Genomic DNA, 14,723 nt, shown 5'->3' on the forward strand with positions numbered 1-14,723 from the left:
AGTAGTTATGGCGCATGGGCTTCGTTGCTCCGCAGCACGTGGGATCTACCCGGACCAGGGCTTGAACCCGTGTCCCCTGCATTGGTAGGCGGATTCTTAACCGCTGCGCCACCAAGGAAGTTCCCACACTTAGCTTTTGGTCTTTGTGACAACACTACGGTGTGAGCTTCGCCGTGAGAGCTTCGCCGGGTTGGACAAGGAAGAAACCAAGTTCCAGGATGAGAGAGGGTCGTGCACCTGGTGGGCGCTGTGAGGTCAGCAACAATATTTTTCATGATTATTAAAACGCTCTTGGCTAAAATAGCAGCTATGAATCTCCTGAAGCAGGCCGTGGCACCCCGCCCCCTGTGCTCCATCCCCCTCCTCCGGTGCCCCCTCGCCAAGGCGCCCCGCAGCACTCCACCCTCCCTCCGCGCCAACCCTGTTCTCCTTTGCCGGTAAACGGCTGCAAGCGCCGCGAGGCTGGGCGGGGTCGCGCAGGAGGGCGGGGCCCGGGTGGGCGGGGCGGGGCTTCAGCGGGCGGAATCTGGCCGAGCTGGAGGGCGCCGGGGAGCGGAGCTCGGGCGGCCCCCGAGGCCCGGGCGAGCGGACAGCTGCGGGGCCTGCGGCGAGCGCGGCGGTGCCCGGGGAGCGCGGAGGAGATGGGGCGCCGAGCCGGATTGGGGCCGGGGCGTCGGCCATGTTCGCGGGGCTGCAGGACCTGGGCGTGGCCAACGGCGAGGACCTGAAGGAGACGCTGACCAACTGCACCGAGCCGCTCAAAGCCATCGAGCAGTTCCAGGTGGAGCCAGGTGGAGGAGGGGCCGGGTGGAGAGGCCGAGCGTCTGGGTGTGAGTCCGGCGTGGGGCGAGGTCTCGTGGGAAAGCGGGCAGATTTCTCTCCCTCCCGATCGCTGCGTCTTTTCCCCGGGCTGGAGGAACCAAGTGTCCTGAGTTGAGACTACGTCGACGGATATCTGAGTGGTCTCCAATTTTTGCAGTTACAGCCAGCGCGGCTGGGAACATCCTTGTCCCTGCCTCCTTGTGTACTCAGGGCATCCGGAGTGCCTGGCCAGACGGGGCTGTGGCTGAGGTTTCTCTTGTCGCCCGAAGAGTCAAATCGAGCTCTGCTTCTTTAGACAGAAAATGGCGTGCTGCTGCCCTCCCTGCAGTCGGCCTTGCCCTTCTTGGACCTGCATGGGACGCCCCGACTGGAATTCCACCAGTCAGTGTTTGATGAGCTTCGGGACAAGCTGCTGGAGCGCGTGTCAGCCATTGCCACAGAGGGGAAGGCCGAGGAGAGGTAAGTGGGCGGTGAGATGGGCAGCCCCCTCCCCAGCTCGGGAACTGAATGTGCCCCGGTGGCTACACATCCCTACTGAAAAAGGGGCCGCCTGTGCACATCACCCACCGGTCTGGGGACAGGCAGGGAGCTGCTTCCGACTTGGTCCTGGGCTGCTCCCTCAGTGCTGAGAGTCCTTCCAGGTACAAGAAACTCGAGGACCTTCTGGAGAAGAGCTTTTCTCTGGTGAAGATGCCATCTCTGCAGCCAGTGGTGATGTGCGTCATGAAACACTTGCCCAAGGTAACAGCCGCAGGACCAGCTTGCCCTGGGGAGGTTTCCTGAGCTGCCTGCCTCAGGAACAGCAGCTCCGGAGCACGTTCCCCACGCTGGCTTCTCCCTGAGCCGAGCGCGCATTGACTGAACCTTGGCACGAGCTCTGGGGCGTGGCGCCCTTTCTGGGAAAAAGCTGTTTGTGGGCAGCACAGCTCCTGCCCCGTCAGAGCCTGGGGGGCCAGTCACGGGTGCCGCTGTCAGTTGGGGCTGGGCTGGCTGTGGCCTCTGCTGTGGGGGGCTGAGGCCTGCCGGCTTGTCTTGAGGGAGACCCCTGGGGCACAGGTGCCGCTCACAGGTGGGCTCCGGGGTCACGTAGGTTCCTGAGAAGAAGCTGAAGCTGGTGATGGCCGACAAGGAGCTGTACCGGGCCTGCGCCGTGGAGGTGAAGCGGCAGATCTGGCAGGACAACCAGGCGCTCTTTGGCGACGAGGTCTCCCCGCTGCTGAAACAGTACATTGTGGAAAAGGAGAGCGCGCTGTTCAGCACGGAGCTCTCCGTCCTGCACAACTTCTTCAGCCCTTCCCCCAAGACCAGACGCCAGGGCGAGGTGAGGCCGGGCGGGGATGTGTGCAGGGCCTCTCCCGTGAAGCCTGGCTTGTCTGCTTCTAGAAGGCTGGGCTCGGATGTGGGGCTGGCAAGGGGCATTGCAGCACTGCGCCTGGGTGTGGGTCTCTGGTCTTTTCTGCGTACTTTGAGCTCGGCAGCTTAGCTGGCCTCTTCAGCTAAGCTCTCTGTGTCTTCTTTCAGCCCTGGGAGTTTTTCTCTGTTTCTGTGTTTGATTCATTCCTTGCTTCAACAAATGCTTTTTTTTTTTTTTTTTTAAATAAACGTATTTATTTATTTACGGCCCTGTTAGGTTTTCGTCGCTGTGCGCAGCTTTTCTCTAGTTGTGGTGAGCGGGGGCTACTTTTCGTCGCTGTGCGCAGGCTTCTCATTGTCGTGGTTTCTGTTGTTGCGGAGCACGGGCTCTAGGCGCACAGGCTTCAGTAGTTGTGGTACACGGGCTCCGTAGTTGTGGCTAGTGGGCTCTAGGAGCGGAAGCTCAGTAGTCGTGGCGCACGGGCTTAGTTACTCTGCGGCGTGTGGGATCTTCCTGGACCAGGGCTCGAACCCGGGTCTCCTGCGTTGGCAGGCGGATTCTTAACTGCTGCGCCACCAGGGAAGCCCAACAAATGCTTTTAGGGTGCTGACTCACCGCCCTGGCCACTGGACCCTTCAGTGACCCCTGGGGTACTGGGGCACCTGCCTGGGGGTAAACTTTGACCTTCCCTGGTGAGGTGGAGGTCCCTGGCCCGGCTCCAGGATGACCCCTCAACCTGGGAGGGAGGTGATGGTACGAGGCCAAACGTTGGCCGAGGAGCGTTTGAGGTTTCGCCGTGTTCTTTCACCGCCAGCCTTCTCACCTGGGGTTTTGTGTGTGTGGCCTGAGGTAGGGCCTCACCTAATGTTTTCTCTCAGATGTTGGGCAGGTGCTTGCAGCACCACTTCCTGGACAGGCCGCTGAGTGTGTCAGAGCCCTGCCTGCGTTGCCTCCCCTTTTGTTTGGGGGAACCTGGCCTTGGGCCGTGGTCCTGCCCCTCCTTCACTCTCCCCTCCAGGCCAAGGGTCCGCCTTGGAGTCCTGCCAGTGTAAAGGGAGAGCGCGGTGGCAGGTGACACGTTGCCCCGCTGTCCTCGGGTGGGTTAGGCCTTGGGGCTGTGGTTCTGTGCCCAGTAGGCCAGGCCGTGGTCAGGCTGGAGTGCGCGCCTGTCTCCGTGTTAGAGGTGTCGCTACGTCGGTGCCGAGATTCGGGTGATGTTCTATGCTTGCCCCACTTGTCGGGGTACCAAGGCCTGCTGGTGGGTCCTCGGCAGGGGCCCTAAGGTGGGCTGCCGTCCCTGCTGACCTCCCCACTCGCTGCGTGCAGGCTGTTGGGCTGCCTTGGTGTCTGTCACCCCAGGTGGCCCCGTGCATCCTTACGGCCAGTGTGCCCCAAGCGGGCCCCGTCCTGTCGGCTGCCGCCTTGGCAGGAGCCTCCCAAATAGGGGCAGGGTGCGGAGGGGGGTGGCGGCGGCCGCCGGGAGAAGGCGGGAGTGGGGTGGCTGCGGCAGGGCCTTGAGCAGACGCTGAGCGTGGCGGTGCCGCCCATCCTCATGTGGGCCCGAGTCCCCCACGCCACCGGCTGCCCCGCCCACCGACTCTGGTGGAGTCTGGGACCCGGGCTGATGGCCTCTCAGAGGAGCCGCAGGGCGTGATGGGTTCGCTTCCTTAAAGACAAGAAACGTCGCCACCCAGCACAAGTTGATGTTCTGTGAGAGAGGAAGCTTAGCGCCCCAGGCTCGTGGCGTGTGCGAGGCCTGCCGGTGTCCTGGCAGGTGGTGCAGAGGCTGACCCGGATGGTGGGCCGCAACGTGAAGCTGTACGACATGGTCCTGCAGTTCCTGCGTACGCTCTTCCTGCGTACCCGCAACGTTCACTACTGCACGCTGCGAGCCGAGCTGCTCATGTCCCTGCACGACCTGGACGTCGGCGACATCTGCTCCGTGGACCCCTGCCACAAGGTGGGCACCGCCCCGCCCTCGCTGCTCTCCCCCTCGGCTTCTCTTTCCCCTCCCCTTGGATGTGGCTCCGCCCTAGCCCCTGTGCCACCTCTGCCCACCCGGCTGGGGGACCGTGATGTCCCCTGGACGTCTGACCCAGAGCCAGCTGCGCCCCGCCCCCTCCGGTCCTTCCGGGGCCTCTGGCCCTCCCCTGCCCCAGAGCCCTCGGGGGCTGCTCACTGGCGAGCTCTGTGTTCAGCAACAGGGCTGTCTGCACTGCCCTTGTCCTGGCATAGGTGCCGTGCGGCCCCAGACGGCGTCCCTTCCCGGGGGCTTCGCAGCACAGTGGGGGCCCTGGAGGAGCCCATTTCAGAACAAAACGCCCACTTTGCCTTTTCTTGCACCACCTGGCCTGTGGGGATGTGGGCACTTGGGCCTGTTTCCTCCGTGCTGTCCCATTCCTGGGGGCGAGCCACGCCTCGGCGACTCGAGGTGGGGGTCCCGACGTTCGCCCAAGGCTCAGGAAAGCTCAGGCGGCCAGTGCTGCCTGGAGGCTGCGGTCTCTGGCCGAGTCCTGACCACGCCTCCTCCCCGCAGTTCACATGGTGCCTGGACGCTTGCATCCGAGAGCGCTTCGTGGACAGCAAGAGGGCCCGGGAGCTGCAGGGCTTCCTTGATGGAGTGAAGAAGGGGCAGGAGCAGGTCCTGGGGTGAGGGTCGGCCTTGTGCCGGGTCCTGTCCACGGGCGTCCGGATGAGCGTGCTGTGGCCGCAGTCGGGAGCGGCCGTCTCTTCCAGTACATTTTAGGAGGACTGGTTGGCGCCCGTGCCCACGGCTGAGAGGCTCGGCTGCTGGGGTGAGGCCATCGCCGTCCCAGGCGAGCTGGGCGCCCGGGCTGGGGCTCTGGTGTCTGCAGCCACGTGGGGCCTGCCTGTGAGCTGAGAGGCCCGCCGCACCCGGAGGTGGGGGGGTCTGGCTCCCGGCAGGGCCCTCTCTGGGTGGGCTCCGCCTGGCCTCCTGTCTCAGCTCCTCGTTCCTGGAATTGTCTCTGTGGGAACCTGATTGAATTTATGGAGTCCGGGTCAGGTTCTCAACCAGGACTGGGCCTTAATTCTTTAAAAAACCATTTGATGCTTCAGTTTGTTAAGTAAGTTAAGGGCAAGTTACGAACCACGAGCTTGTGGAAGGCGGTCCTGGGCGGCGTGGCCATTGTCCACGCCGAAGGGCCGTCTCCTTGGGTCAGTGGCTTGGTGGGCCGGGAGCGCCCCTCACTGGCGCCGCGGGCGCGCCCTCACAGGGACCTGTCCATGATCCTGTGCGACCCCTTCGCCATCAACACCTTGTCGCTGAGCACAGTCAGGCACCTGCAGGAGCTGGTGGGCCAGGAGCTGCTGCCCAGGGTGAGTGCACCCGGCTGGCCACGGGCTGCCTTCTGGGGGACGCGTGGGTGTGGGGAGAGCGCACACACCCGCCAGGTGGAGGGCACGTGCAGCCAGAGCCCCTGGCTGAGTGCGGTCCGGGCGGGAAGCTCAGGTGAGCACGGCCAAGGCCTGCGTCTCCCTGCAGGACAGCCCGGATCTCCTCCTGCTGCTCCGGCTGCTGGCGCTGGGCCAGGGGGCATGGGACATGATCGACAGCCAGGTCTTCAAGGAACCCAAGATGGTAATGGGGTCAGGCGGGCTCCTTCCCGCTGCCTTCTCAAGGGGCTGTGGGGTGGGGTTTGGGGAGGTGGGGAGGAGGACGGGCCCCAGGCCCACGTCCGGGAGGATGAACGGAGGAAGGGGGCCGAGGGGCAGGGACGGTGCAGGACAGCTCTCGGGCCTCTGCCCCAGGAGGTGGAGCTGGTCACCAGGTTCCTGCCCACGCTCATGTCCTTTGTGGTGGACGACCACGCCTTCAACGTGGATCAGAAGCTCCCGGCCGAGGAGAAGGCCCCGGTCTCGTACCCGAGCGCACTGCCAGAGACTTTCACCAAGTACGGGCTGCGGGCACTGGGCGGGAGGGCCTTCCCCTCGGGCTCCCTCGGGGCTGACGGTGCTCGGACGCAGGTTCCTGCAGGAGCAGCGCGTGGCCTGCGAGGTGGGGCTGTACTACGTGCTGCACATCACCAAGCAGAGGAACAAGAACGCGCTCCTGCGCCTGCTCCCGGGTCTCGGTGAGTCACGTGGGAGGCGGGGCCCAGCCGCGTCCTCCCGCCGCAGCCCACGTTTGCGAAGAGCCACCTTAATCTTCTCCTAAGGGGCGAGAGGTGTGGAGCCCCTCAAGTCCTCAGACCATTGAGAGAGCCCCCGCTCCGCGGTGGTGAAGAGGCCGCTTCCCCCCCGAGTCTTGCTCTGCCTGGGGTGCGGGGTGCAAGGCAGGAAGACGTGGGAGGGATCTGAGTGGACCCCTTCAAGGGTAAGGGAGCGCCCGGCCGGCCCGCCGCACACGACAGGCCCGGGGCCTCTGCTGGCCCGGTCCTGGTCCCGTCTGAGGCATTGCGGCTTCCTGGGGAGGATCTCACGCTTCACTGTCTTGACAGTGGTGCGTGCTGTTTCCCGACGTTTCCACGTGGGGGAAGCGGCCCATTGTGGGTATTAGTTTCTACCCAGCCACCACCTAACTGATCAACAGGAACTTATTCTTACGGTTCTGGGGGTCAGAAGTCTGCAGTGAGTCTCCTGGGGCTGGAGTCAGGTGTGGGCAGGGCTGGCTTCTCCTGGGGCTCCAGGGAGAAGCCCCTTCTTGTCTCCTCCAGCTTCCGGGAGCCGCGTCCTTGGCTCCTGGCCCCTTCAGTTCATCTGTCCAGCTTCTCCCGTCCTCCTGTCTCTGGCTTTGACTCCTGCCTCCCGCCTTCCTCTTCCAAGGACCCGCGATCAGCGTGGGCCCACCCGGGGCGTGCAGGACCATCTTCCGTCTCGGGGCCCGGTGCCCCTCAGGTGGCGCGTTCACAGGCTTCTGCGTCAGCGTGTGGCGATCTCAGGGGCGACGGCTTGTCTGTCTGTTTCGGGGGCTTCCAGGAGCACAGTCATAAGGAACTTGGATTTGCCTCATTCTTTCTACTCACTTTTGAACTCCTGTATCTTTTTTGTTTAATCGTGTCTGTAGACACAGGATGTCCTGCGAGGCGGGAGCATCAGTGTCTCCCAGCCACGAGCTGCCGCCTGGGGGGCTGGGGTGCAGGTCTTCAATCACGTTCAGGGAGAGCGATCTCGTTCTTTGGTGTAACTGGTAGGTTCTAGTAAGAAAGAATGTTGGTTTTTAAAGTTCTTTACTTTTAAACTTTTTTCGGTGGGAGTTTTTGATGAAACCCAAGTAAAGAGTACAGGATTGTGAAGGCCGGTGCCCATCGCCCACCTGCACGGGGCTCCGCGGGTGGCTGCCGCCCCGTCCCTCAGCGGTCTGTACGTAAACCCGGCAGACTGGCTTGGCACGATGCAGCAGGTGTCTCTACAGAAGACAGACTCGTAAAAACCACGACCTTGGCACGTGGTTGGTTGGGGTCCAGGTCCCGACGGTGGCCACGTTGCCCCGGTTGTCATATAACATTTTTGTGCGGATGGTCCGTGCAAGTCAGGAGTCAAACAAGGGCTTCCCTTCACCTGGCTTCTCCGGCTGACTCTCAGGTCTTGTGGTCTGTAGGGCTACGTGGGGTTTGCTGGGGGAACCAGGGCGTTTGTTCCCCGGTCGGGACTCTGCTGGCAGCGTCCCTTGGTGCAGTGACCGTGTGCTCGCCTGAGTGTCCTGTAACCGGCCGCGAGGCCAGCCGAGTCCCCGGTCAGCTGTGCAGCAGGAGTGCACCCCGCGCGCGTCCGGTGGGGTTGCGTCTCCCGCCGCGTTAGGGGCTCGGTGGCTGGGGTCGCGTCGGCGTTTCTGTCTCAGCTGCTGTGCCTGCCCGCGTGCGCTCGGTGGTGTTGCCGGTGATCGCTGCGATCGGTTGGTAGTTACTCTTGCCATCTCTCTCTTCTGAGGTTCGATGGCCGTGGCTTCAAAAAAAGAAGGCCCGTTTGCTCCGTTCTCTGTCCTCTAGAGCCCGTGGTCCGGTAGGCCTGCCGGGCCAGCCCTCGGCACTTCTGTGTCTCCTCTCGCTACCGGCCCGTTCAGCTTTCCCTCTGCTGGAGTCCACTTCATCCTAAGCCCCTTGGCCGCCGGGCAGAGCCACCCGTGACGGGCTCTCGTCCCCTCCCCACCCTTGCTCTGGAGCCCCGCCCCCACCGTCTGCTTCCCCTGTCCAGGCCCAGGTTCTGGCCCTCAGGCCCGGGTCGGGGAGGTGGGTGTTGGGCGAGCTGTGCGACGCCTGCTGTGCTTGCAGTGGAGACCTTCAGCGATCTGGCGTTCGGGGACATCTTCCTGCACCTGCTCACGGGCAACCTGGCGCTGTTGGCGGACGAGTTTGCCCTGGAGGACTTCTGCAGCAGCCTCTTCGACGGCTTTCTCCTCACCGCCTCCCCGAGGTGCCCGTCCTCTCGGTCCACATCTCAGTCGGGGGCGCCGGGCGCAACTGGGGGGGTGGGGTGGGAGGGCGGCTCTGCAGCCGCCTGCAGCCCAGCGTGGCCTCTTCCAGGAAGGAGAATGTGCAGCGGCACGTGCTGCGGCTCCTCCTCCACCTGCACCACCGGGTGGCCCCATCCAAGCTGGAGGCCCTGCAGAAGGCGCTGGAGCCCACGGGCCAGGTGGGTGCCCTCCCCTGCCCCGCCCCGCCCCGGCTGGCTGGCGTGCGTGCGTGCGTGCGTGCGTGCGTGTGCGTGTGTGAGAGAGAGAGAGAGAGAGAGAGAGACATAATGGGAGAGGGAGAGGGAGAGAGGAGAGAGATCTGTGTGCACACACTCTGGGCCTGCCCCGAAGCCACGCGCTTCCCCCCACAGAGTGGAGAGGCGGTGAAGGAGCTGTATTCCCAGCTCGGTGAGAAGCTGGAGCAGCTGGACCGGAGGAAGCCCAGCCCGGCCCAGGCCACAGAGACCCCAGCCCTGGAGCTGCCCCTCCCCAGCGTGCCCGCCCCAGCTGTACTCTGAGGCTCCGCCTGGGGCTGCTCGGGTGGGCAGGGCCCCCGTGGGGTCCCTGGTCAGCCAGGGGAAGAGGCTCCCCTGTGCCTGTGAGAGCAGGAGCCCGTCTCTCCTGGAGGTGGACTGACTGTTCCTGGGACTGGGGGTGGGCTGGGCGGAGACCCCGGGGACTGCACCTCAGCCTCCCCTGGAACTTGGTCCTGGGAGGTGTGTGCCTCCTGCGTGAATGGGCCCCGGGTGGCTCCCTGGAGCACAGGCCTGCCGCAGGTCTGCTGCCCCCCGCCCGGCCCTCGCACTCCCACGCCGTGAAAAGCTGCTTACTTGTTCCTCCTCGCGTGTGGGTTTCCACTGCTGTCAGGCAGACAGGCAGTAGTTGGCATTAGGAAAAGGACACCCGTTTTCCAAGGGGCGGGGGGTGGGGGGCAGGGTCCGAGGCCTGAGGGGGAGAGGGCGGGCCGGCAGGGTTGGCGCCCGATTGGCAGAACCGCGGAGTTTGCTGGGGGCGGGGGTCTGCAGGTGGAGCCCAGCTCTCCAAGGAGCTCCTCCCCTGTTGACAGTCCCGTGTAGCACATGGGGGAGGAGAGCCCGGGCTCCCCTGCTGCCTCGATTTACCCTCCGAGCAGCGTCCTCGGCCAGGTGAGGGTCTGCTGCTGTTCATAGTGAGACTTTCACTTTTGTAAATAAAAGGCGTTTTGGTAAATCCAGCAGACGAGCTGTTTCTGTGAGCGCCCAGGGTTGGTTGCAGTGCAGGCTGGCCAGCACTTTCCTGGCGCCTTTCTCCGTGGGCACAGCCTGGATGCCCGGCCCCGTCCGGGACAGCAGCTGTGGATGGTGAGGCCTGGGCCTGGCTGCGCTCGGGGCCAAAAGACTCGACACGGTCAGCCCTGGGTGGGCCTCAGTGCCCATCACCAGTGCTGACAGGTTGCCGAGGGGCAGGCTGTGTGGAGGTCACTGTGACCTTGACAGGTGCGGCTCTGCAGGTGTCGGGGAGGCATTGGTAGAGATGGTGACTGAGGAAAGCAAAGACCCGGGGGTGTGGGCGTCAGCAGTCGGGAGGAGCCCGGTGTTCGTGCGCTGATGGGAGTGACAAGGGATGAAAAGTGGATGGGGCTTCGGGGGACGGCTGGGGTGTCACCGAGTGGGGGAGGGGGCAGCGCCAGGCCCAGGTGGGCCCCGCGGGAGCAGGCGCCTTCCCAGGGAGGAGGCGGGGACCGCCTTCCAGCTGCCGCTTTTCCTCCGGGAGCCAGGGGGTCCTGGGCTGGGAGGCAGGATGGGGCAGAGGTGGGGCCCCAAGGCGAGGATGAGGAAGGAGCTGGGCCGGGGGAGGAGCAAGTGCCCGCACGGGGCCCGAGTGACCCCCCCCTGAGGCTCACGGTCAAGGGGGACAGAGACCAGTCGGCGAGGCCAAGCTCCTCCAGCCCGGACGAAGGGACCGGGCACCAGAGGCCCCCGGTGGGCGGGGCTCATCAGGGGGAGGGCGTGAGCTGCAAGGACGGACGGGGTGGGGGTGAGGGCTGCAGCGACGCAGAGCCCCAGGTGGGCCGGTGGGAGGGGGCAGCTGAGCTCAGGGACCCTCTGGGGCTGCGAGGGAGGCGGGGATCCTGAGGCTGGACCGGGCAGGGCTGCGGGGAGGCTGGGGGGTGGGAGGTCTGGTCAGAGGAAGGGAGCGTCCACACGGGAATTCGGGCAGGAGGGAGCATGTGTGTGGTGCGGGCCCTGCCCACCTCCAGGCCAGCAGTTTGGGAACCTCCGAGCCCACACTGGGCTGGTGGAGGGGTCTGCAGAGACCAGGTTGAAGTTGTGGACCTGAATTTGGGGCTGGGGACAGGGCTGGACAGGGCACGGGCTGGAGGGAGGGGTGGGAGGGCATCATACGGGCGTGGTGGGCTCGGTCCTGAAGGGTAGGGACAGGTGGGGCCCCCTTCACCCCTGGAGATGGGGGAGAAGGTACAGAGGAGGCGGGCCTTGGTGCAGGGCTCAGGCTCACCCTTGACCCCGCTGGGGGCAGGCCCTCTGAGGCATGACTTTCTTGACTCCTGCCACACCCCACGTCCAGGCCCCCACCTCACCCAGTGCTGGGGCTCTGGAGCCCAGCAGGTTTGGGACCAGCATCTTGCGGAAGCAGCCGCCAGCCAGCGCCCCGCCCCCACCCCTGGGCACCTGTTCCTGCGTCTGCCTGTCAGGGCCCCCTGGGGTTCTGTGTCAGAAGAAGCTGGGAGACTGTAGAAAGTCTGAAGACGCCAAAGGACCCCACCCTCATACCGGGGCCGTGGGGCACCAGCAGAGACCTGGACAGATATCCTTCCGTCCTGGTTCCAGGAAGGCCTGGGCAGGGGCCACATGGTGGGTGAGGCCCGAGGGGTCCCTAAGCACCTGGCCCAGCACAGAGAGGGGCAGCGGGTCTCGGGGAGCCAGGCCCGCAGCTGGAGAGGAGGAAGCGGAGAAGCAGTGGTTTCTCAGTGATCCTGCCAGAGGGCATCGGACACACGTGGACAGGCAGGAGCCCCATATTCTGGGGAGGACGGGAACCCCCAAGCCCATGAGTGACTTCTCCCTGATGCAGGTTGGACAGGGAGGTGGAGGGAAGCTAGGAAGTGGGGAGGGATGGCACGCTCGGCAGAGGGACCCGTGTGGGCCGAAGTGTGGAGGATGAGGGACAGGGAGGCTGGAGGATGGGGGGGCTCAGGACTGCCGGCGCCCGCGGGACACAGTTGAGCTCGGGGCCAGGACTGGTCTGGGGGCATTACTGGTTAGCAGACCCGCTCCAGAGGGGAGGGTCATCCAGATAGGCCAGTCTCCACAGAGATGGGAACGGGGGTGGGGGCAGGGCCACTTGAAGCTGGTGGCGGGGAAGGGCCCAGAGTCTCCATCCGCCAACTCTGGGCCCAAGTTCTTTCTAAATTTGCCCTCCGACCAGGGCCCTCAGTCATGTGTGGGGTTTTTTCTCCCATTCTAGAACTTCCTGCCCTGTCCTGAGGGGGTGCTCTAGGCCGGGGTACAGGGGAAGACAAAGGGGGAGGCGGAGGGGGGGAGCGCCGTGGAGCCCGGGACCTGGTGGAAGAGGGGGAGGAAAAGGAAACGAGCCCTACTCTGTGAGCACCCAGATTGGGCCTGGGCGGGGTGAAGAGGGGAGAGGGTTGGAGGACCCCAGCTGGGGGAGGACCCTGCCCGCCCGCTCCGCCTCAGCTAACCGGCAGCCTGGACACGCCTATCCCCCTCGCCGTGGGCCCTGCGGGGGGCGGGGGTGGTCAGGCGCTGATGTCCCTGGGGAGGTGGGGGTCCTGTGGAGGGCAGGCTGAGGAGCAAAGGCACGTGGGACCCCAGGGGAGGCATTGCCCTCGGCCTCACCGGGTGTCCTGGGCCTGGGCTGAGTCAGGAGGGCTGGGAGGGCTTTAAGGTAGGTGACCAACCGGCCGGGGTACCTGGGCGAGTCAGCCAGGCCTCCCCCTCTGGTGCCTCCGTCCAGCCTGAGTCCCGCCCGCGCCACACCCCTGACTCACTTCCTTTGCAAAGAAGCGGAAACCTCCCCAGAGCTTCCTCCGCCCCGGAGGAGGTGTCGCTGCCCCTCTGAGCCTGAGCTGACCCAGCGAGGCCCCTGACCCCACCCCGACCCCCGCCAGGAAGCCAGCACTTTCAGCTTCCTGCGTCGCAGGCCCCAGCCTCTGGCGTGGGCTGGGGGCCCGCCCTGGGGGGCTGGGGGCGGGCCAGCGAGAGCCTGAGCTGACGCAGCTGCAGGTACTGGGGAGGGCCGGGGGCATCCACCCCACCTTTCTCCAGCTGTCTCAGTGGCTTCATCTCTCCTTCTCCGGGTCTTGTCTTTCTGTCCCTCTTTTCACCTCACCCCCGCCCGCCTCTAGGGGGCTCCCTGCCCCCAACTCCATTAGTGTGCCCACTAGAGTGATGCTGGGAGGCCTGGGCTCAGCTTGGGGACAGGGGCCCATTCTGGAAAGCAGAAGTAACGGCCAGACCGCCCCCCCACACCACCAAGTGTTCGTGGGGGAGGGGCATCTCTGAACTCTGGGGATGCTTGGGCCTCTGCTTCCCACGCCCCCCTCTAGGGACCGGAGGGCCCCCGGCGCCCGGCAGTCGAGCTGCGTCAGGGGCGGGGTCCGGCCTTGACCCTGCTCCACCCCTAACTGGCGGCAGGTTGGCACCGACTCCGACTCCTCCTCCAGGAAGAAGCCCGGGCGGCGGCCGCCCGATAAAATGCGCCCAAGCGGTGCCTCCCGCCTACGGCCGCGAGGCCGGACTCCGAGCCCCAGGCGCCGCGCGCGCACCCGGACCAGCCTCAGTTCTTCACCTTCGACGGCCCGGCGGAGCTGTCCTCGAGGCCGCCGCGAAAGAAGCGCCGGCGCAGCCGCGTGGTGCTCTACCCCGAGATGTCGCGCAAGTACCGGCCGCGCGTGGAGCGCCGGAGCCGCGCGCAGCGTTGCCTGTTGTTGCTCGTGGCCATCGTGGGCTTCCAGGTGCTCAATGCCATCGAGAACCTGGACGATAACGCGCAGCGCTATGACCTTGACGGGCTGGAGAAGGCGCTGCAGCGTGCCGTGTTCGGCCAGCCGGCGGCCGTGGAGCGCATCGTGGCGCTGCTGCGGGACTACCTGGCCACGCACGTGCACAGCCGCCCGCTGCTCCTGGCGCTGCACGGGCCCAGCGGCGTGGGCAAGAGCCATGTGGGCCGCCTGCTGGCGCGCCACTTCCGCGCGGTGCTCGAGGACGGCGCGCTCGTGCTGCAGTACCACGCGCGGCACCACTGCCCCGAGCCGCGCGCCGCGGAGGACTGCCGCCAGGAGCTGGCGCGGCGCGTGGCCGACGTCGTGGCGCGGGCCGAGGCGGATGAGAAGACCCCGCTCCTGGTTCTGGACGACGTGGAGCTCCTGCCGCCGGCGCTGCTGGACGAGCTGCACGGCTTCCTGCAGCCGCAGCGCTCGCACCACTTCCACAATGCCATCTACGTGCTCCTCAGCGGCAATGGCGGCGCGGAGGTCACGCGCTTCGTGCTGCAGAACGCGTCCCGCGCGCTGGCCCTGCGCGCAGACGGCGCCCACGGGGCCGGGGCCGCGGCGGTGGCGGCACAGGCCGAGGAGGAGCTGCGCGCCAGCCTGCGGGCGCTCCTGGTCCGCGAGCACCCGCTGTGGCAGGTCGCGACTATCGTGCCCTTCCTGCTGCTGGACAAGGGGGACGTGGTCAACTGCTTCCGGGACGAGATGGCCGGGGAGGGCTTCTTCCCGGAGCAGGCCCGCGCCGAGCTCCTGGCCGCGCAGCTCAGTTACTACCGCGTGGCTGGCCGCGAGTTCGCCGTCACTGGCTGCAAGCAGGTGGTGGCCACGGTGAACCTCTTGTAGCGCAGGTGCCACCGGACGCAGTGGACGCCCACTGGCACGACGGGACGTTGGTTTGACAGGGGCAGTTGGAGGGAGGGGACCCTGTGGATTTGCCTCAGGCCTCTAAGCCTCGAATAAATCTGTCCATGGTCCTCCGCCGGTTCACACTGGGACCTGGGGGGACCGGTGGGGCTGGGTCAGCTCTGAGCTCCTCGGCCAATTCCAACCTCCCTCAGAGCCCCAGTCTGCCACCTGCTGGGTCCTTAATCCAACCTGCATTCTTAAGCGCCAGTATGTCCCAC

The 14,723-nt window shown here is 65.7% G+C and overlaps 2 protein-coding genes across 4 annotated transcripts; both read left to right on the forward strand.

Annotated features, from left to right (window-relative positions):
- The first annotated feature begins 505 nt into the window (after positions 1-505).
- On the forward strand, positions 506-9,797 carry NELFB (negative elongation factor complex member B). 3 transcript variants are annotated; one of them, XM_024762394.1, is made up of 13 exons: positions 506-781; positions 1,118-1,281; positions 1,464-1,563; positions 1,913-2,143; positions 3,951-4,136; positions 4,713-4,825; positions 5,413-5,515; positions 5,682-5,777; positions 5,948-6,090; positions 6,164-6,270; positions 8,407-8,548; positions 8,659-8,767; positions 8,960-9,797. In XM_024762394.1, exons 1-13 carry the CDS (start codon positions 680-682, stop codon positions 9,104-9,106), a joined length of 1,743 nt encoding a protein of 580 aa, XP_024618162.1. In that variant the 5' UTR covers positions 506-679; the 3' UTR covers positions 9,107-9,797. The 3 variants fall into 3 exon arrangements, with proteins under 3 accessions (XP_024618162.1, XP_024618164.1, XP_024618163.1); XM_024762396.1 differs by having other exon boundaries at positions 508-828; XM_024762395.1 differs by having other exon boundaries at positions 653-791.
- Positions 9,798-13,302: 3,505 nt separating this feature from the next.
- Positions 13,303-14,576, forward strand: TOR4A (torsin family 4 member A; the record flags this gene model as incomplete). The annotated part of the gene is made up of 1 exon (XM_024762445.1): positions 13,303-14,576. A coding segment is annotated over one exon (1,140 nt), but the record flags the coding sequence as incomplete, so codon positions are not given.
- Positions 14,577-14,723: the final 147 nt, after the last annotated feature.

Source organism: Neophocaena asiaeorientalis, unplaced genomic scaffold (assembly GCF_003031525.2).
Source record: "Neophocaena asiaeorientalis asiaeorientalis breed wild unplaced genomic scaffold, Neophocaena_asiaeorientalis_V1.1 scaffold78, whole genome shotgun sequence".
Taxonomy (NCBI): domain Eukaryota; kingdom Metazoa; phylum Chordata; class Mammalia; order Artiodactyla; family Phocoenidae; genus Neophocaena; species Neophocaena asiaeorientalis.